General features: G+C 32.3%; 3 protein-coding genes and 1 non-coding gene across 4 annotated transcripts in view; all 4 read right to left on the bottom strand.

Moving 5' to 3' along the window:
* Positions 1-8,551, bottom strand: part of LOC107012176 (DNA-(apurinic or apyrimidinic site) lyase) — a 10,413-nt gene extending 1,862 nt beyond the window's left edge. Inside the window, exons 1-6 of the mRNA XM_015211944.2 lie at positions 8,205-8,551; positions 5,776-5,868; positions 5,386-5,530; positions 4,121-4,322; positions 3,675-3,753; positions 913-974 (exon numbers count right to left, since the gene is read on the bottom strand). Of these exons, the coding sequence (XP_015067430.1) occupies positions 913-974; positions 3,675-3,753; positions 4,121-4,322; positions 5,386-5,530; positions 5,776-5,868; positions 8,205-8,459 (836 nt within the window). The 5' untranslated portion in view covers positions 8,460-8,551. The remainder of the gene's footprint in view (positions 1-912; positions 975-3,674; positions 3,754-4,120; positions 4,323-5,385; positions 5,531-5,775; positions 5,869-8,204) is intronic.
* Positions 8,552-11,001: 2,450 nt separating this feature from the next.
* Positions 11,002-15,074, bottom strand: LOC107014595 (CBBY-like protein). Its single transcript, XM_015214566.2, has 8 exons — positions 14,670-15,074; positions 14,391-14,461; positions 14,128-14,286; positions 13,488-13,554; positions 12,877-12,972; positions 12,474-12,520; positions 12,237-12,317; positions 11,002-11,350 (listed from the first exon to the last, which is right to left on the bottom strand). The coding sequence occupies exons 1-8, from the start codon at positions 14,976-14,978 to the stop codon at positions 11,227-11,229; spliced, it is 954 nt and encodes a 317-aa protein (XP_015070052.1). The 5' UTR covers positions 14,979-15,074; the 3' UTR covers positions 11,002-11,226.
* Positions 15,075-16,733: 1,659 nt separating this feature from the next.
* TRNAQ-CUG lies at positions 16,734-16,805 on the bottom strand. The gene has a single exon. It is a non-coding gene; the product is annotated as a tRNA-Gln (tRNA).
* A 2,503-nt stretch (positions 16,806-19,308) lies between these two features.
* LOC107012788 lies at positions 19,309-20,403 on the bottom strand. The gene has a single exon (XM_015212712.2). The coding sequence runs from the start codon at positions 20,230-20,232 to the stop codon at positions 19,498-19,500; it is 735 nt and encodes a 244-aa protein (XP_015068198.1). The 5' UTR covers positions 20,233-20,403; the 3' UTR covers positions 19,309-19,497.
* Between the last annotated feature and the right edge of the window lie 2,068 nt (positions 20,404-22,471).

Below are 22,471 nucleotides of genomic sequence, written 5' to 3' on the forward strand. Positions count from 1 at the left end.
GGGGGGGGGGGGGGGGGGGGGATTCGTCTAAAAATAGAGTTATCATTACTAATCAAGAGGAGAACTCCAAAAGGAGTTAAAAAGAAAAGGACTCAGCAATTCCGTTTCATCAATTGCACCCTAGCTTTTGGTTTGATTCTCTATTTTGCAAAAAACCCAAAATTGGTTTGACCAAACCCGGTACAGATCCCACATCCACACACACCCATGTCGCGTCAACATGGGTGCGACACCGAAAGTGAAGAGTCGGAGCAACTTAGCTTCTAATTAACCATCATTTACATTTAATTTAGATCGGTGGTTAGATTAAAAACTCGTATACACCACAGCTAAAAGTTAAACATATGCAACTGCAATGGACAGAAGAAGGTGATAGATGTTGGGGAGCCCCAAACAAGAAACAATTTTTTTTAAAGAAGAAAGGGAAGTGAAAGGGTGATCAGAGAGGTAGAGCAAACTCCCTTATTGATTTGCTTCTTAAAAATGAAAACTGAACATAGAACATAGATCAGAGAGCCAGATCTAGTTCCCTGCCAAAGAAAAGGTACTCAGTTTTCTTGTGTCTTCTCTAACTCGACTCTAGTTTCAGTTGAGATGAAATTTTCAAAACATTTCTTGAAAGGTTTGACACACTGGTAGTACTAAAAGAAGCACTAGTTATGTCTAGCATCAGCAAAGAACGGAAGGAGAAAAAAATTGCAGATTTATTGTCACAATGTTACAAATACACCAACAGAAAAGTGAATATACAATCCCTAAGAAGTGATAACCACTTTCCATTAAAGAAAAAGTGGATTGATAGAAGCTATTAGTCGTTTCACAATCATATATGATTAGAAGCTATTAGCTTCATGTCGCACAATCACGTATGACATATTTAAGCGATTCAGAAGTATGAATAGATTTACATACTCTTTTAATATGGCACCAAACCTCGTCCTTTCAGCCAGGGTAAACCCAGGTTGACCACAATCCTGCATGATAACTTAAAGTCAGGATGTTAAGACATAACCACAAGATGATTGCAATTTAACTTGTTCTAGTCCTACTTCGATTTCATCCAGGACTATTGGAACATACCCTATAAACTTTTATCCAACATAGCAGGAGGAACAGCCAAGTGCGAAAGCAAATTCATGAAACATAAGCAGATGTTGCCATGAAAAGTTGAAAACCGTCAATTTTCTATAATCCAGAAATTTTTAAGTTTGCTTCTCTTCTTATAAAAAAACCCTTTCAGACTGCCAGGTATGCTGATTTTCAGTAAGACTTCTGTCTCTTAAACATTCTATCCATCGAAAATCATGGGCTATTCCTACATACATGATGTCCTTATTTCCTATGCCTGTAAGTGTAGCCGAGAGGATCAATGCCATGAGAAGAAATTTCCTCTGGAAGGGAAACTCTGAGAAGAAGACACACCTGGTGAAGTGGGAATTTTAATTGACAGTAAGAAGGTAGGACACCCGGGTATATGCAACTCAAAGCCCAAAATCAGAACTAAGCAAGTGGAATTGGAGACTTGCCACAGAAGAGATCTCTCTATGGGAGGATGTAATCAAAGATTGGGAGAGGAAAACAAGTGGATTACGAAACTAGTGAATAATCCATATGGGTTTTGTGTATGGAGAACCATCAGGAATTTATGGCCTATTATTCTCAACAGATCCAGTTTCAAGGTAGGAATTGGAAGAAAAGAATCCTTCTTGGGAGAACAGTTGGATAGACCAATGCCCAATGAAGCTAAGTTATCCTGATATATACAATCTATGCCAGAATCAAGAAGCTACTGTGGAAGAAATGTGGTCACACAATGGGTAGAATTTTGCTTTAGAAGGCTCCTAAATGATTCGGAGATCGGTTGAATGACAGAATTCCTAAATACCTTAGAGGTCGATTTCAGGGATTGACTGATGGTGAAGAGTGAAGACTGCATGGTGTGGAAAGGGGACAGCCAAGGAAGATTCTCAGTAAAATCAGCTTATAGAGATTTTAACAGATCAAATAAACAGGTGGAATGCTTGCCATGGAAGTTGATATGGAAAGTAAAGATCCGCTCCAAAATAAACTGCTTTGTATGGATAATGGAAAAAGCGTCTGTCCTAACACAGGATAACCTAGTAAGGAGAGGATCTCAACTATGCTCCAGATGTATTTACGTGGAGAGCAAATAGAGACAATCAACCATCTCTTTTTACACTGTAAATTGTGCAGATCAGCTATGGAGAATTTTCAATAATCTGAGAGGCATCAGGTGGAGCATAATTGATGTTGTTATAAATTGGAACAGATAAGGAGGACTATCCAGTCAGAAAGAGATGAAGGATTGTCCCAGCATGTATATGGTGGATTTCATAGAAGCAATCACAGATGCTTTAAAGATAAAGGGAACTCTATACAGAAGTTAAAGATGCCTCTCCTTTGATATTTTTGGTGTGAACAAGAATACATAGAAGAAGCACCTCTCCTTTGATATTTTTGGTGTGAATAAGAATACATAGAAGAAGCAGAGTCTATCTTTGATGTTGTAAATTACATTGAGAATGCTTTTTAGGTCTTCCTATTAATTATACTACAACTTGTCTAGTCATCCTGTGTATATATGATATTATTTAAGCATCAAAAAAATAATAATCATGGGGTACTCATACCGAAGGACACAGCTGAAATTACTAGTGGTTGTATTGTTTTTTTTCACAAGCACCTCGTGGTAATATTGTTTATACAAGAAACTGAAAAGTAACAAATATTAGATACACGAGATTATCTTTAAGTGGTACTTGTGGTGATAACATTTTCAGAAAGAAAACAAAAAGCTTTATTATAAGATCAACGGTTATAAGAGCAACGGTTCTTCACGAGCATTTTTCTTGAGTGAAAATGTTTTACAAGAAACTTTTTGTTCTTCCAGAGATACTACAGGCCCTTCTTGATTCAACAATAGTGATTATTGGAGTTATCGGGTTATTAGTGAGAGAATCCCCTCTCTCCAGGTTACAGGGTCATTTTTCCGAGTTCCTTCTATGTGATTCTCTGAAGTGCCCTAGTATACAAAACTTATTTTCCACTGGTCAGTTCACCTGGAACATTGCCTTTGCAATTGAATGTTATTTCCTGGAAGTCTCAACCTTGTTCACTGTGACACGAGACACGACTACATACAAACTCTTGACATGTTAGGGCTGTACGCTCTGCTCTCTCACTCCCAATCAAATTATTGTGGCCCTCCAATCCCCAAAAACACTTTTATTCTGCCTCCAAAAACATTAGCAAACACATATATACTGCCAAGGTAGTGGGCATAATCACAATTGCGCTTTAACGATATTCACTTTTTTTTATAAAGATAACCATTTCTGTATGACATGATTGAAGGAATTGAAGTGAATATCGTCAGTTTAACGATATTCACTTCTATTCCTTCAACCATGCAAACAGACATGGGTCCCCATCGATAAACACTAGGTTAAGCAAATAGCTTAGCAATTCAGAGCAAGGATTTACAGCCCAATGGGGGAAAAGAAAAAGAATCCCACTCACATGGTTAAAGACACCAGGCAGTCTTCACGAGGGAAGGGAATATAGACGCACCACAATGATGAAGTTTTTGTAGTGTTTAGTATATACATGTTGATTGACAATAGAGACATACTATTGTCATGATAGCATATTACCTCTTTGTTTGGTGGAGTGTATCCATTGAGCTTGGCTGCACTGAAAAATTCTGGATGACTTACATCAATATCCTCATGACTGCAGGGAGGACATTTAAGAAAAAGGATGAGTATCATAGAAATTTCCTGAACAAGTTTCAAATGTATGATGTAGAGTCATTTTTTACTGTCAAAATTCAGAAGTAATGAAATTGCAAGAGATCAGAGACATTATGACTTTACAGCTGTTTGGATTTATAACATCAAAAAAATAACTCATCCTTTTGAACAAGACTGTAAAAGTATTCATGATAATTTGTTAGCCATCCAACGATCCTCACTTTTTCAAAGATAACATAAAGGGAGACAAAAAAGAATGAGAAAAGGAAAAAATGTAACAGAAAAAGAATTACGTAGTCAAGTCCATGCAAACTAAAGAAAAATATAAAAGTTAAACAGAACTGTACCTTACATTAAGATCACCACACCAAATAAGAGGTTTATCTGAAGTTGCGAGAACAAACTCTAGCATTCTTTTATCCCATTTTCTTCTCCTCAGAAATGAAGATTCCTCTTCTTTCCACCCATTGTTTGGCACGTATGTGTTTAATATTCGAAATGTCTCAAATTCAGCCAAAATAACTCGGCCATCTGGTTCATGCTTAGAACCTAAGAATACAAGCACTTCTCAAGTTTATTATCGACTTCAGCCAGTTGAATCAAACATTTTATTAAGACAAATAGGGGAAAAAGAGACGGAGAAAGAAACACTACAAGTCAGATTGTTGACAGTGTCAGTGTCTGTTTGAAAATAACTGAAATATTTAGCATATAGCAGCATGACTCCTGTTGGTGACACATTTTCAAGACTAGAGCTTGTTAGAAGTTAACAGAAACACCAATATAAGTCTACTTTGCTTTCAGTAGCTCCAAACACAAACACGATAATGATCCTATATTGCAAAAAAAATATGTTGGTAAGGTGAAGGAGAGTGTTTTTTTCCTTTTCTGATAAAGAGTTAGGAGAAGGTGAGTTATCATCACAAAGAGAGTATTACATCAAGTTGACCAAGACATCCTTGAAGTACATAATATTAATGCCTACATTTCTTTGAAGGTCTATTAAAATGCCAAATTCACAATGTGTATGGCGACTAGGAACATACTTCTAAAGCAAACTTCAATGAGACCTTAACCGAACAAATATACATCTTTTTATTAGCTAAATGGAAAAATTCTTATCAAGCAGATGCATAGTATGGTGTCAAACTTTAGCAGAAGACGACCAAAGACCTGTCAATCTCTATAATTTTCAGTTTTTTTTTTTTTAAAAAAAACAAACAAATAGTGAGAGTCTTCTGCAACTAGAGAAACAAACAGTAACTGCTTCCAAGTTTCTTTTGCTTCCTCATCTAAACCAGACCGAACATCACGATTGGCCATCCACAGATTATGATAGAATATCCCATTAACCGAAAATTCACCGATCAAATTGAAGTAGCATGATATAAATTGTTTTTCTCCTCCACCGCTGTCAGTGGGGCGGGAGTACATTGGTTGCTTCTCCTTAAGGAAGAAAGCTTCATCATTGTGTGAGTCTCCTAGGGCACCAAGAGCTGGTCGCATTGTATATTTGTATTAAATATACTAAACATAAATGCTGCGCATCTTCATCTTGATTTTCCCTTTGGAAATGAATCACTTAAAAAATAAAATTATCTACTTATGGCACCTTTTGCATCAAGTGAAAAGGAAACCTTCTTTGGTTGAAAACACTTCTTGATGAATAATGCAGTTCCAGCATATTTTGAGTCAGAAAGAGACCACCAAACATTATAATTTTTGAAAGGTGGACTTGATAAAGCTCGTGTCACCACCTGCATGATGGAAAAAGTAAACCCAATTAAGAAGTATCACTACCTTACAGAACAAGTGGAAAAATATTTTCTCAATATCAACTAATGAAATCCTGTCTGGCACTTAAAATTGCTGCAAACAAGTCAAAAGGAATTTTCTAAGGTAACCAACAATTAAGCGTTTGATTTTAGAATTATCTCCAAAAGTGCAAAATATATATGATGTTGCCTCCAATTTAGTTTAGTAACATGACCAGATGTATTACCAGTTTTTCTTCACGTGAAGCGCTGGTATCATCTTTTAACTCTCTTGGGTTCTTAGGTGCGCCTTTGGAACCAGCAGCTGGCATTCTTACTTCCTACCACCAACGTACGGTTAGATTGGAATTTATAACAATTATAAATGATACAAAATAACTGCCTCCAAGAATCAAATGAATTTCAGAACAACGGTTCAAAAGTATATCTCAATAAATAAAAGATGGAAACAATAAACGAAGTGAGTGCAAAAAAGAAGAAGTCACCAGCTAACTTAAACCACAAATATGTATTATAACATGAAGTAAGGATGCAATATAATCACAATAAGAGGACAATCAGAAACTTCACAAATTTATTTCTTAGTGTGTAGTGTGTACAATCAATCAATCGATTTCCAGTGTAACATAATCTACTCATTCCACTTTATTCAATCTGTAAAAAGATACCCACAGTTTGAGATCATATAAGTTATTCTTCAAGCCATATCACCACTAAACAATAAGATAGGGTACAATCATGAATACACAAGTTACAAGATCATATCCCCAAAAGACTAGGACCAGCGTGACGTTTCCCCGGATTCAGATATAAACGAATACAAAAACATCTATAAAAACTATGGCTCAATCACAAATTAGTTAAGAAAGGACTAATTCAGCAATTATAGCAGTCATATTTCCACTTGCTAGAGCAAAATCAAGCAGCATTTAGTATGAAGGTCGTATGAATGTTGATGAAAAGCTGTCTTGGGCAGGGCACATGAGAGATGTACTAAAATGGAGCTGAAAAAAAGTAGGTACAAGAAACAACTGAATTGATTTCAAAATTTTACATCAAACTGAAATACTAGCATTACTCAATATGAATAAGAAAATAGGAATGCTCATCGATGTGTAACCATAGTTAGCTTGGCTAGTCCTCAATGCTTCATTTATTTTCTTCATTACCCCTTTCAACAAGGGTTGAGAAGAAAAGGCATCAAAACTAGACTGTAAGGTTATCAGTGAAAATGAAAGTAAAAGTCGAGAAACAAAGCTCTTCTGGGAAGAGGAATACATCTAAGTAAAGCATCAAAATCTAGCTGATGCAGCGGTTACAGCATCTGGAAGAGATTAGCACCATACCGTGGCAAATATTTTACTTATTTACAAGGCAATGAAAAAAGATGAAGAAATTGACTGTATATGAGCAAGAGCAAACAATGGGCCACTTATATGTAACGTAGAGTGTAGGCAGTAGAAAGATAATATGCAATTGATACTCTTGGGAGATGAATTTGCAGCCCATCTTTTACTGATCTTCTTCAAATATCTATGCTCAATTTATTTACTATAGCTTTTGTTTCTTCTTGCATAGTCCTTCTATATATTCTGTGTTTTCAAACTTTTTAGTCATCAAGTTCTTGTTTCCAGTTGGTAACACTTATTCAAAGATCATCATATCCTTTGTTCACTGTTCGACTTGCTTTTTCATAAAAGGATTACTCCATTTTATTGCAAATTAGGCATTGAAAAAAACTCAATACAATACAGCATTTTAGCATCGAAAATACTCATTACAAAATAGCATTCTGGCATTGTAAAAAATCATTATAAAACAGATTTTTCCTTTCATCTTATACTCAATCTTACACTTTTTAAGATATAATAGATTTTATCCACTACATACTACTGTATTACATTGTTGTTATATAAAATATCCCTGGACGAAGAAGAAGGTGAGAGAAGCTCAGCTTTTCGTACCGGATCAATCTTCCGTTCCCTTCCCGTCCTCATACTCATAAAGTCAGTGAGACTAAGGTTTTGTATGTGTTATATCCTTTCAGTCGATACAGAATTTATGAGGAAGCAACTTCAGCAATTGACATTTACCAAATTGTTAAAACCAGTGACCTGTGATACTTACTCCTTCGGTGTTATCACTTCGCTTCCAAGGCTTTTTTTTATTTCATGCAATCAAAACTCAGAAACACTTCAACTTAAATTCAACTTCTCTCTTCTCACATTCACTGTGTTGCAGAAATTAACAAGAGTGACATAAGGATCGAGAAGAAACTGACCTTTTTAGACAAAGCAAGCCTAGAGACTGTAGACTATGATGATACAACAATGTACGAAGAAAGAGAATTAGCACCCCTTTTAAACATGGGCAACATGGGTGGAGCCAAGTAGAGCCATACCCCTTCCACAGAAAATTACAATGTTTAAACATTATTGAAAGTTTTTTTTTTTTATGTATACACAATATATATTGAAACCCTTTTAACTTCTTCCTGAAAATCCTAAATTTCCTGAAGTATCAACAATCAAAGTTCCCAAAATAAAACACTTTTTTTTTCTAAAATCAAGATTCATCAACAAGAGCAACATTCAAAATCACAATAGCAGAGCTACTAGAAGAAAAAGAAGAAAAAAAAGAAGCATAATTAAAGAACCTGTATGGCAATGACATCAGGGTCAAGATTCTCAATGAACTTGGTGAAATCTGTCCAGTTGTTCTTGATTCGAAGAAGAAAGCTATTAGCATTCCATGTCAAAAACTTTGTTGGCTCTTTCTTGTTGTCACCACCACTTTCAGAAATCGCTTCTGTTGTTGTTTGTTCTCCATCTTTCTCCGATGAAGATACAGAAGAAATAGTGGGTTTCTTAAAAGATCCATCTTTTTCAATTGGTTGGAAAAATCTTTTCATCTTTGTGTTCTTCTTCTTCTTCTTCAGCAGTGAACTCTGATTCTTGTGCAGAAGAACGAGAGCTCGCACTGAACAATGACCATACTACCCTTGGGGCTAAAAACGTTTGTGGTAATTATATAACTTAAGATAACATAATCACCTATTATTTAAATTAATTACAAAACTTCTCTTTTTTCTTTACTACGTTTCTATAAAATACATTTAGGAGATTATGCTAACATGTCAATTGTAAAGACTCTATTTCGATTAATAAAGTGACCTAATGGGTCTTTTGATTAACAAAAATATATTATAACTTTGTTATTATGTAACGTATCTGATATAAATATTATTGTTGATATATATCTTTAATTATTTCAAATTTAAAAATAAATTTGGCTTATAATTATGTATTTAAGTTATATAACTTATATATCAGGCGAAGGAGTAATGTGTTTGTGAGTTTTGAAAAATTCAAAATTATTATAATTAGAAGAACTTTTAAAATATGATGTAATTAGCTTTCAAATTGTTTCGATCACCGTAGTTATACATTTAATTAGCATTGTGCCATTTACTAGACTTATTTTCTTTTGCACTTGATAACTTTACCATTTACTGGAAATTGAAGGGTAATTTTTCAAATACATTGTTATTTTTGTCTCCATTTTTTTCACAATGTATGATTAGCTGTAATATTTCAAATAGAAAATGAAATTTTGATCCAAAATAACTCTTAGACATTGATATGATTAAGTTGTTATATCATTAAGACTAAAATAACAATTTCTAAAAATATATATAAATAATAGTTAATTTATTAAATTAAAAATATGTCAGATAAATCAGGAGATATTTATATTAAAAAAAATAAGAGTTCGGAAAGAGCAATAAATTTTTTTGAAATTTCTAAAAGGACAACTTATTATATTTTGATATTAAAATGGCAATATTTGGTTACTTTTCTTGATGGTGTTAAATATATGATTTTAAAAGTAAAGCTCAAATCCACCTAATTTTAAAAAAAAATTACGTTTTTTTTCTTAAATAATATTTTCTTTTTGTTATAATTTTGTTGTATTTTTTTCCTTATATAAAATTTTTGCGTCTTTTTTTTCCTTACATAATACTTTGCTGGGAGGTTGAGTTTTTCAACAGTTAAAAATACACTCTTTAAATAATTTATGAAATATATTAATTTTATTACATTATATGTTAATGATTTACATCTTACTACAGGATGATATGTCACAAAATCAAAATGATGATAAAGTTGGACCCTCACAACAATATGTATGTTCTTATAATTGACAATTTTCAATCTTCTTTAAAAAACATTACTAGAATTCAGTAATAAATACAATTTTGCATTACATCAACAATCCTTGAAGAACAACAAAGTCACACGTACCTATCATATGTGGAAGCGGTAGACATAAACAATAACAACATAAATCGCATCAAGACAGACGATAATCTCTAAAAGAGTTGTCTTTAATATTTTCTATCACGTCCCTTATATGCTCTATCAATTTTTTACAAATTATATATATATAATTGAAGTTTTCGAACTCCAACATATATGCATGGTTCATGTTTATTATAAATATTAAAATATTGTCTTTTTTTTTTTACCTTGATATGAAGTATAATTTTTGTCATATTAAGAAATAACAAAAATACATATTTAAGAAATAATAAAAATACAACACAAAAAAAACATTATGTAAGAAAAAAAAACATATTTTTTTAAAAAAATTAGCTGGATTTGTGCCTTACAAGGCTCAAAAAGACATGAGCGTTACAAGGCTTATGAATTTTTGAGCCTTGTAAGGCTCATGAATTTTGGAGCCCACTTTTAAATTCCTACATTTAACACCGTAGAAAGAGTAACAAAATATTACTCTTTTGATATCAAAGTACATTGAGTTGCCCTTTTGAAAATTTCAAAAAAAATTGTCGCGCTTTTGATTTCGAACTCGAAAAAGGAGTAACAGATTTGGCCCATTTTTTTAAAAAAAAAATACTAAGACTTATCTTTGAAAAAAGATCACTTATTTTGAAGAGTTTCTTCTATTTACTATTTAATTGCAAACTGCAATGTAGCACTTATTTTGAAGAAGCTTGTCTTATTTAATTGCGATGCAATTTCAATCTCATTTTCAAATTTACACAGTGTATGACTGTATTCATCCGTTCCTTTGCATCAAATTTTCACCATTGTCTCTCTAATGATTTACTTTTCCTCTTACTTATTCTCTATAATTTTTTATATATATTTTTCATTTTCTCGATATGTCATTCCAAATTTGCTACAATTATTTAACTTTTATGCAAGGTACGTTTTGATGCAATAATAAAAAATAGAGAGGCCACATACAATCTCATTGTTTCTTTAACTTCGCACTTGCGCGTAATAGGAAGTTTGGCAAAAAGTATAGGACTACAAAATCAAATCTCCCGACAATATAGGGAAAAAAATCCAACATAGTACTAATGTCCTCAAATTATGTTTTGGTTACTATATACTATATCCTTATTGTAATTTGTAAGTTGTGTCTTTATGCTATGCAAATAGTAATTTTATCATTTCTATCACCTCCTCTCCACACTCTACAAAAGAAAAGGAAAACTGGAAGTTCATACATTGTGTTTGGAGACTAACAGAGAAGGCATCAAGAGATGAAATGACATTAGACTTTTTATTGAACAGTCATTGGGGAGATACAGTACATGAACTGATATGTGGTGAGCAAAACATGCCATAAACAAGCGCCCTTATGCACTAACTCACATATTGTTTCTTAAGAAGGCTTCCGCAAAATGCCAAGTCAAACCGTTCCTCAGGAGGATCTCCAATGCAATCAAAAACTGCATCTGCATTTGAGAAATTCTCCTCTGCTGTGTACCTGAGGCAGTACAGAAGTTCGTTTGCAATAATTGGAAAAAGATCAAGAGATCAAGCAAATTGCACAAACAAAAGATGCAATCAGCTACTTGTTCAGAAGGAAACCAAAAAGGCTGTAAAAGCATGCATCTGTCTTCTAGTACACTATGGGAGGTCCTTCGAAAACAATCAATAAACAGTATCTGCTATGATAAAACAATCGTGCCTGCTTATAATTTAATGAGATGCTTAGCTCAGAGACTGAAATTTTTCTTAATGAAAAGAAACTACTGAGTTAGATCATCCTTGTTATCTTCCCTGTTTTGATCATGCATGTCCTTCCTTTCTATCTCCTCCATTTTACTAGATTAGACTATTTAACTGATCTAGCATAAACAGAAAGCAACTACAGCAAACACTCTCGTGCATCTAACAACTAGCAAGTATCTAAGATGGAGCCTCACCACTAGAGCTAAAAATTAGCCTTTAGATATAATTAAGACATGCAGATATGTTGTATGTAAATCCTTTTTCAGGCCTTACAGAAACTTGCCACCTCCACCATGTTCACCTGAGTGCTTAGAGGCCCCTAATCAATAATTTCATTTTCATTGAAAGAAATATCCAAGGGAAATGAGTCAGATTTGCGACGTTAAGCATTGGAAGCCATTGGCTTCCTGATCATACATCTTGTACTTTTTATTTTATTTTGAACTTCAAGGACGCCAGAAGTTTTTCTGAAAAGGTCTCAGTTTGATTATGAAGTTTCTCAGGTTATGCTTTAACAAGATGTTACACCAAGATAGAATTTCAGAAACCAAGTAAAAGAAGTTCTGTAACAATAGAGAATCGAAAAATGCACCAGGGAGAGAGACGCTGGCCGTTGGTTCAAATAAAAAGCAACTTACCCACTCTTGGTCACAATGCACGTCATTCCAGCTGCTTTGGCAGCTGCAAGACCTATGCCACTATCTTCTACGACAACACAACTGCAGACCATAAAGAGCAGATTTTAGCAGTCGGAATGACAATGTAAAATTATAACAAAATTATTTACTATCTTCTTAAGCTTAAAATCATATAACTTCTCTAAGGTGTCATCACGTAATTTCCCAATCCCAGTGCAAGTTATCTGTGTACAGTACCTTGAAGGATCAACCGCAAGGGTTTCGGCTGCTAACAGATAAATGGCCTGCCAGGAAGAAAGTATATGGTATTAAACATTTACGACTTATCTTACAGCTATCATTGTACTAGAGACACGTCTCCTCAAATTGAAGTTCTACTGCAACTTGTTAAATGAAGAAAGCACAGTTCATATGTTTAAAATAGCTATACAACCGAAGTTCACAGATTATCGTTGTACATTTATGGATATCAGAGAGTTAAAGAAATATAGAGAAGGCTATTGGAACAGATCCCAAATTTCAGATCATGCAGATACAAGGCTTATCTCTTAATGAAGTTTATTTTTGCTTTTTAATATCTAAGAAAATGAATTTGTCACACAAATGCATTGAACAGACATTTGAAAGATAAAATATTTACCGGATCAGGCTTCTTGCGAGGAACCACATCACCTGCAAATATCTGGATCTGTTCTGCTCGCTCTGGTCCCAACAAGCACGAGACTATGGCTGAGACCTAGTATCAGCAGATTTGATTCATCTTATGATCACAAAACATTATCTTAGTATGGTGACAACAAATAATAATGCCAGTAATTTTTCTTATTTCTCCCAGCAAATGAGCAACTCCAGTTAGAAAACCAGAGGTTATCATCTTGAGCAGTAACCAATTCAATAGTAGCAAAGGGAAAATCTAACAATTCTAAATTATAATATCAGATGAGTTTTTCTAAGAGTTGATCTTTTCAAACTTTTTAGTGTGGATGGCTTCCCATATCATTTTCTAGGTCCAAGAAAGTAGAAACTACATTGTCAATCAAAGAGGCAAACTAAGGCTAAATAGACATGGAAAGGTAAATTCGTCAAATATAAGCTTGATGATTTAGTCATGAGTATTATTAGGATAACTAGTAAGCTCAATACAGGCTAAAAGAAGTTCCGAGCATAGCTGTAACCTTTAATAGCAGATTATTGTCAAAAGACTCGACATTGGCACATAATACTAACACTTGAGAACCTGATTACTCATACCGCCTTTTCATTGGAAGTGCTGCATACTGCAACTTTAACTGCATTACCCAGAGCCTGATCAATCAACCTGTAACATTTAGTTTGGAACTCTTACAATATGGAGAAGAATAATCTAAAGGAAAATTCATTCTGACTCTTGCAATTTTGTCAATATATACACCGTCCCATAGGTCAAATGACAGTGAGTTTTTCATATTGAGATTCTATTGAAGGTCATGACTAAATTTGATAATTAGTCTATAACAATATCAAAATCAAATACAACAGAAAGAAGAGTCTTGAACCCTGAAAACTTTGGTGCATAGAAAGAACTTTACCCTTGAATAGTTGCATTATGTTCAATAAAACATAAAAAAGGCATGCAGTCCATAGTCAGGACAGCATTTGTTCAAAGAATAAAAAAATGTCTACATCTCAGAGGTAAATGAAACTCTTCATGATTAATTATGGATTACAGAAGCTCCAGAATGCTTCGTTAGAGCAGACCAATTTCCTCATTGGTTTCTTCTGCGGTTAATAATGTCCACACCTAACACCAACATCAATGCCTCTGGTGGAATAATTTTATATGTAACTGAACTATAAGAACCTTATATACATATAGAGGTGAATAAATAAAATATGAAAAAGAAGAGCTTACTTTTCAACACCTGGCCGAAGTGGTAGCAATTTCTTCTCAATGAGAACCATGAATAATTCGGTCTTTCGCTTGTGAAGTCCTGCAATAAACTCCTTTCTTTCTTCTTCAGTTTTTGGTGCATTTTCTGGCCAACCTACTTTGTTAAAGTAGGCTGTCATCCTAAGATACCCAATTCAACCACAAAAATAAATCAATTCAATTCAAGTCTAAACTATATGAATTGTTGTTGCTCCTAAGTATATTTCTAGAAGAAATAACTTTACCTTTCTTTTCCACCTCCAATTTTGAGTAATTCTCCATACAAATCAACATCCCAAGTTACACCCAATTCCTTCTGTATACCATTGAAAATAATGGATTCTATGAAAATCAATCAAATATGAACATAAGTACATAACTTTGATCCAAACTCTGTATTTCTCCTATAAAATTTATTAAATAGGTACTAATTATTATTTTAGAACTTAGATTTTAATTCCGAACCTATAAACTTCAAATCTGTTTTCGTTTCAACACACTGAAGTGAGTTATAAAAAGTGTACCTCAGAAAAGGTATCATTGAAAGAGATACGGTGACCATCTTTTTCAGTATCGACAAGTACGCCATCGCAGTCGAATAGCAGTGCCTTTGGGAGGACCGAAGCAGAACATGTCACCACTCCATTACGCCTACTCGTCTTGCTACGGAGAGTAACAACTGATTTTGTTCTGTCAATTGAAGAAATGGGTGATGATGACGATAACAGGGAGCTGTTGGTATTGGGTAATGTGAGTGTTGATGGTAGAACTGAAGCAGCTCTTCTTTGTGATGAAAAAATGGCCGGAGAAGAAGAGACAACTCTCAACGCCATTGAAATCGTTCGGTACCACTCAAATTGTTTCACCTTTCATTTGGTTGGAAAATAACGGTTTTCCAACCATGCGTTATCCGCCCAATGACCCCACATCTCCGAGCCGGTTTGATTTGGTTTGATTTTTCTCTTTAAGTTTAATAACGGACTAATTTAGATTTAAAAAATACTTTTTTCATTCTACTCCCTCCGTCTGAAATTGTTTGTCATGTTGCGCTTATCGAAAGTCAATTTAACTAATTTTCAAAAGTAAATTAGACCACATTAATTTTGAAACAAAAAAAATTAGACATTCTAAAACTATATGAAAAGTACTATACATTACAATTTTTTACATATTAATATAATGAAAAAATACATCTTAAAATGTTAGTCAAAATTTTTATAGTTTGATTGTAAAAATAGAAACCATGACAAACAATACCGGACGGAGAGAGTATTTTATATGCTCATTTTATAAAACTTATGTATAAGTTACCATATTTTATCTATTATATTCTTGTTAGAGTAGTTGATTAATCTTGAAAATTGATTCATCTTTTATTATAAAATTGACTTAAGAAAACAATAAATAAAGTCAGAAGGACAAAGTTACATCTTTTCTTAATGCAAGAGCATAACAAAAATATGGCATATAAAATGGGACAAATGAGTAGTATTAATTTCTTGTCTATCTATTCTTAATTCTCAAGTCAAATTTTTGGATTCTTGAATGCCCGAATGAAATCGATCGTTTCTGTTCATGAAATAAATATTGAGCCCGTTTTTTGAATGCTTTTACAATTCAAAAGTTTCTGAGAAAAGAATAAGCACATTATTAATGTAATAATCAATCAATTGAATTACTAAAATTTTCTGAAAAGAGTGATGTGTTGCAAGTATAATAAGATTTTTTAGTTGTATTAATTGACTAAATTTTTTAAAAGTATTATTAAATATGATCAAGATCAATTTTATTTTTTTAATAACATTCATTTTAAATTTAGAAAGTATACATATTTTCGGGATAATAGAAGTAATTTTTATGACATTCCTTTTTAGTTAAGAAGATGTAGAATATTATTTTGTAAATTATAAGAACCACTAACTTTTAAGAAAGTGAAAGAAAAAATCCATAGTATTGTGGGTGTTTTATTAAATTTTAATTCGGTATGTGATTTTGAAAAAAATGTGCATCAAATATCAAATCAAGATATTTTAATTGGGTTTAGTTTTTTTAATTTCAATTCGATTTAATACGATGTTATTAAAAAAGTTTTTCGATGCAAAAATTAAAAAAAAAATAAAATCATTAAAACATTTAACTAAACATAAAAGTTGAAAACTCGAAATAATCACTAAACATATTTAACAATTAAAGTTTCCAACAAAGAACTATAAAAGTTTTTTTCTCTTTTCGATTTTTTGTTTCCAACAAGCACTCTTTATAATAGCAGCCAACAATTGAAACTTAAAACAATATAAATTAACAAATGCCTTAATATTCCACTTCAAATAAAAAACAATAAGAACCACAACTCACAAACACGAGTTACCAAATATATAATTAATAAAATTAAAGACTTTCTTTAAATTAAGTTAATAAAATTTCAAATTTTTGATGCACCCGTTGTTTTTTGACCCTTTTATTGAATATCAAATCGAAAAATCTAAAATTTCAAAAAAATACCAAATCTGACCCAAAAAACCTAATCAATTTGATTTGATTTTTCGATTTTCATGTCCAATCCTAATATAAAAAGTGCCAACATTTTTAGGTCCCACCGAGACTTGAACTCGGGTTACTGGATTCAGAGTCCAATGTCCTAACCACTAGACCATGGGACCAATCTTGTAAGCAACTCATTTAACTAAATAAAAATAGTTTAAATGTTTAATTGGGCTAAGCATGCAATAGGTGGTCTTTTAAGGCCCAACTATTTCAATCTAAAATGGAGTATACTAGTTTGATAATATATTGGGATTATTTAAAGGGAAAATTATATATAATAGCAAACTATTAATTCAAATTAAATGCTATAATTATAGTAAACAAATGTATAAAATATTTTTGTGTTTGTATAAAGCGGGAGAAAATTGTATCTACATATATATTTTCGTTTCATTCTCTCCCCTCTCCCAGATCTCGCTAGTTCACTCGTCTCTCTCACTTTATGCAAAAATGCAAATGTATAAAATGTGTTGTGATTTTATAAAGCGAGATAAAATTTTATATATATATAAAATTTTCTTTCCCTCTCTCCCCTCTCCCAGATCTTGCTCGCTCATTCGCCTCTCTCACTTTATACAACATTGTGTTTGTGTTTGTGTTTGTGTAAAAAGAGAGAAAATTGTATATATAAAGACAAATGCATATATTTTCGTCTTATACACTTATGACTATACAAATACGATATTCCTTTGCCTAGTTTTCTTTTGTCCTTCTCTCTTTTTTGCTTTATACAAAACACATATTATACAATTGATCTTTTGTATATGTATACCAAAGCAGATTATACAATCGCTTTGTTTTGTATATGTGTTGCGAAATTATACAATTGTTTTGTTTTGTATATGTATAGTGAAATATATATATTTATGTTTGTTATGGAGCACAATTGTGCAAACTATAACTATAGCATACAAATATGATTTTTATGTTTGCTATATGTAAAAATTACTCATATTCAAATCGTTTGATATGTGCTCTGAGAATTTATTTCGAATCTTTATTAGTTTTATAGTTAGAGGTATAAGGTAATTTTTTGTGATGTTTTTTACTACTTTTTGGTATTTTTCAGAAGACTAGTATATATTTATTCATGAACGTTTACATAATGTTCTTCCTATAAATGTTTCACCAAATGGTGTAGTTTCTGCTTCTTGTTTCTTTGTAAGGAGCAAAGGATCAATCAAGCAAATTTTTCTAAAAAAAAAAAAGAAGCAAGAGCAAAATTGTGATAGAGGAAAATCTCAGTAACTCGATTATTACTATTTGAACTTTTATTTCATTGGTGAGGATTTGATCTCTCGCCTTGTAATTTCTTCACCTACTTCCCCTTCTACCAACCCATTTAAAGAAAAAAAATAATAACAATTGCGATGAAGAATTAAAAGCCAAAAAGCATCGAATCGTAGACTCGTAGTAGTTACCCAATTTAGGTGCTGTTGTGATTTACGTGGTCCTCCCTCCTTCTAAAGCAAATATTAGAAGCTGGCAATTGCAAGTTGCATAGAGCTATCTAGCCACCCCATTAATTGGATACACATTGACATTTTTGGTTCATTCAACTTTTATAAAGGAAGTTGATGAATCCAAGTATTAACTCGTTTGTTTTTTTATGAATCCAAATTTTAATCGCACACTCCTATTAAATTTCTCACACTATCAAATCATTAATAAGTTTAATAACAAGAGGAGAAGATAGGAACAAAGCTTTTGAAGTCTATCGATTCATTCTCGATCCCGTCTTGGTTCACTCACCATAAATTTTTATGATAAAACATTAATAGGTTGGAAGTGGGATGCAATCCACATGACTGGTTTCACTATTACTTTTAAGTTGGAAAAAGGGATTTATCCTTATGGAATCCAAATTGTGTTCACATATATGTATAGGTGGTTTATTTGTACTTTATTCATTCTCTATCCGTGACCTAACATAATTTATTTAACAAAATAAAAGAGGAGTTCCTTAATTAGTTATGTCTCTTCGCCCTATTAAAAAGACAACCAAATTGCACCTTCCCATCTTCTTTACAACTATTGCTTTCATTCAAGAATGTACTTTTTCAACTTTCATTTTTCTTTACAACTATTGCTTTCATTCAAGAATGTACTTTTTCAACTTTCATTTTGAACTCACTTAATGGTAAATATATACTATACGTATCAAGAAAAATGAGATAAAAGTGTCTTACAAGTTTTCAATTATGAAAATAGGACAAGTGAACCCCTTTTATTTTTCTTTTACTTTTTCATTTTTAATATTAATAAAAGAACTAAATTAACAAAATCTTTCGTAGTTGTCTGAACAACCACTGAAATTGTCTGGACAACTTCGAAAACAACTACAGAAGTTGTCGAACGACTGAAGAAATTGTCTCGACGCTTACGACATTGTTGGACGACTAAAGAAATTGTCCCAACAATTACAACAGTTGTTGGACTAAAGCATGAAAGTTAAAAGTTTGAAACTATTGTGAAAGCATTTTTTAACTTAATATATATTATTTGTCACTTCTATCCAATGAAGAACTCCTACTTAATTGACTAACTAATTTATCCCTTTTAATAGATCTTCGCCCAATAAATCCTGAAATTAAGTGTTACTTTAGAAACAAATAAATATTATGTTTTTTTTCAAATATGCCTTTATATTTCATCTTCTTAATAGGTTCAATACTACATATTGTATTCATTGATTTTTTAGTGATTGTAATTTTTACTAAAATAACACTTATTTTGAGACGTCGAAATAAATAAAGAATTATTTAACGTGTTAAAAACCTAATGAAAATAAGGATCACAATATCTAACCTATTTCTTCTTCTTCCTACAAACCGCTTCCGTATCCAACCCAAACCCATCAATGCCTCTTACCTCAACCAGCTCAGATACTTTGAACAATTCCTTAAGTGGGTCCACACTGTACAAATCATTAGCTGAATATTTATCAGCCCGTCTAGATAACGACACGTGTAACACACAAATACCGCCGGGCTTCAACGTCCGTTCAATTTCTCCGACGAACTTCCATGGATAAAGTGCATGATCAAATACATTAGAGAATGCTAAGTCAAAACTCCGATCATTAAACGACTGACGATGAAAATCACCTCTGATTACTAACGGAGGATACGGCACTAGATCAATACCGATTGAATCGTTCACTCCAACCCGTTTCAACGCCGCTACTTCCTGCCCGACCCGTGCCCCGACGCAAAGCGCTTTTGAATCGTTAGATAAGAAACCTCGAAGTTTCAAATCGTCGAAGAATTCGGAGAAAACCCGAACCTTTCGGTCCCAATCTCGGGTCGTCCAGATTTTTCGGAGTTTCGGGTTTAGCGTTTTGTTGAGCTGACGATTGATGTATGCATCGTAGGATGGATATCCGGGTCGAATTCGGAGGTCCGGTGGAAGTGATAGAGAGTGAGGTGTAGTTTGAAAGGAAAGGAATGCTAACAAGGAAAGAGAAAGAAGAAGGGAAAGGAGAAAAGGCTTGAGAGCGAAGGGTAGTTTCTGGAGATCCATCTTCATGCCTGCATGAATCATTTATATATACACGTACAAGGTTTGTTAATGGAGTTTTTTAATTTTTTTTTACATACTGTGTGAACTCTCTGTTTTTTGGGAATGGGTGAGAGGGAAGAAGAAGAAGAAGAAAGCACACAATTGTGATGCTTTAAGTAGAATTTTTGTTGCACTCTATATTTTTTTTTATATATATGAAGTCGAAAGTGATGCCCGTGCATCCGGTTTAAGTGTAACAATAATGTAATTTGCAATCTGTTTAAATATTCGTTATTTGTTATTAAGAAAAAGTGGATGGAAAAATTATATCTTTTATCTTAAATTTTTTGTTATTATATAGATTGTATTAGTATCCAGATAATAAATGAATTAGTATCATTAAAAGATATAGTTATTGCATAGTTAGGTTCGTTTGACACTTCAAAAAAAAAAATTACACTTAAATGTTTTAACAATTGACGTAATAAAAAATCACTACATGGAAAAGAATTATCAACAATTGTAATTTTGAGAAATAACCCCAAAAAAATAAAAAATCTCTGTCATCAAACTAAAAATTTTAATTTCACGCGATCTTTAGTTGAAAATTACATTACTAACAATGATAAAAATATTAATTGATAGATCCTAAAAAAATTCTCCTGATTCTGCAACTGTAAACAATAATTTAGATATCATTTTTTCAAGTAGATTTTTTTCACATAAATATCAATCTTTCTTCAGTATATTTATACGGTTCAGAAAATTAAATAAGATAAAATTTAGGAATAAAGATTTTGTCTAAACTTATAAAAAGGAAGTGACTCTAACGGTGATGGAACAAATAAATACCACTCTAGATTTTTCAATTTGCTTTTTTTCATTTGTATTTGGTCCATTTTGTGTTATTGTTAGAAAATCATTCACATGAAGAGGAAGGCATAACAGAGAATTAGGAACAATGATAAATTTTAACCAAACAAATTAACGCATTTTCAAATTACGTCATATAAGCCCATTTGGCCTCAAATATATGGTGAAAAAAGTTAATTGTTATAGCATAATTCATATACTTGTCTCTGCAGCACGCATTGATTAACTGATTTTGCGATTATTATTTTTACTCTTTTAGGACTAATTTTGAATAGCAATTATAGTCAATTTTTTTTTTTTGAAAAATAGCCACCATTGATTATGTTATAGCCCTCAATTAATTATCTATTTTTCCACTCTATATAAATTATTGTTATAACTTATGACCCTCAATTAATTAAATCTACGTCATTGATATTAATATGAATATTAGACATGTGACGATTGACACCCATTCAAAAATAATTAAGGAAAATAAAAAAAAATTAATTTTTTTTTTGTAATGTGATTCTCCTAGCACTAAAAGAATAAATTTCTAAATATTGATAAGATAAAATAAAGGTAAATGTGGAGAAAATATAAACCGTACCACTTACGTATCATAGTTGACAATTAAGTACCGCAATGTTAGTCCTTTTAGTTGTTGGGTTGTATATAAGGTAATTCAATTTATCTGTTACTTCTCATTATTATTTTTCATTTTAAAGAAGAGATTAAATTATAATCTGAAACTCCAACTCGTGATTTTCAAGTTTTTGAAATATAAAACTTAGCTCGTAAGTTCATATTTTGTAAAATAACTCATATTTAGCGCAAAGAAATTGTTTTGATGATATAAAAATATTACATCACAAAATAATTAGTTAGTAAATAGTACTATAGTTAACTAATGTTTTTTTTCTTATAAAATTATACATATTTGGAAGTATTATCAATCTCAATACTGTTTACATCAGGGAAAAATGATCAAGTTGCGTAAGATTTTAAATTTATAATATTTAGATGTATATTTAGAATTTGGGCCTTTACAATTATCTAAACAAATTGATGCTTTTAGGAAATAAATTTAAATATTTTGTTTGTATACATGGCTCCAACTTGGCAGATGCCACAACTCACAAGTCACAATCAAGTTGGATGTACATTAGAGAGAGGGACCCAAAGATACACAAAGGGCAAATGTAAACCCAAATCGAATACCTCAAGGATAAGTTTGAACTTTCCACTATGAGTTTTTTTGGTTTTGCCTTCTTTAATTGTCACGACCCAAAACCGAGCCGCGACTGGCACCCACATTTACCCTCCTATGTGAGCGAACCAACCAATCTAAACCTTAACATTTCAATTTAATATCAACATAAAGCAATGCGGAAGACTTAAACTCATTAATAAAAGACAATTCAATAAC

Source organism: Solanum pennellii, chromosome 3 (assembly GCF_001406875.1).
Source record: "Solanum pennellii chromosome 3, SPENNV200".
Taxonomy (NCBI): Eukaryota; Viridiplantae; Streptophyta; class Magnoliopsida; order Solanales; family Solanaceae; genus Solanum; species Solanum pennellii.

Excerpts from the sequence above, each read along its gene's own strand:
- LOC107014595 (XM_015214566.2), bottom strand. The coding sequence starts at position 14,978 with ATGGCGTTGAGAGTTGTCTCTTCTTCTCCGGCCATTTTTTCATCACAA. Across the intron at positions 14,462-14,669 it reads TCAATGATACCTTTTCTGAG|AAGGAATTGGGTGTAACTTG; the intron begins GTACACTTTTTA and ends AATGGTATACAG. Across the intron at positions 12,318-12,473 it reads CTTGCGGTTGATCCTTCAAG|TTGTGTTGTCGTAGAAGATA; the intron begins GTACTGTACACA and ends TATGGTCTGCAG.
- LOC107012788 (XM_015212712.2), bottom strand. The coding sequence starts at position 20,232 with ATGATTCATGCAGGCATGAAGATGGATCTCCAGAAACTACCCTTCGCT.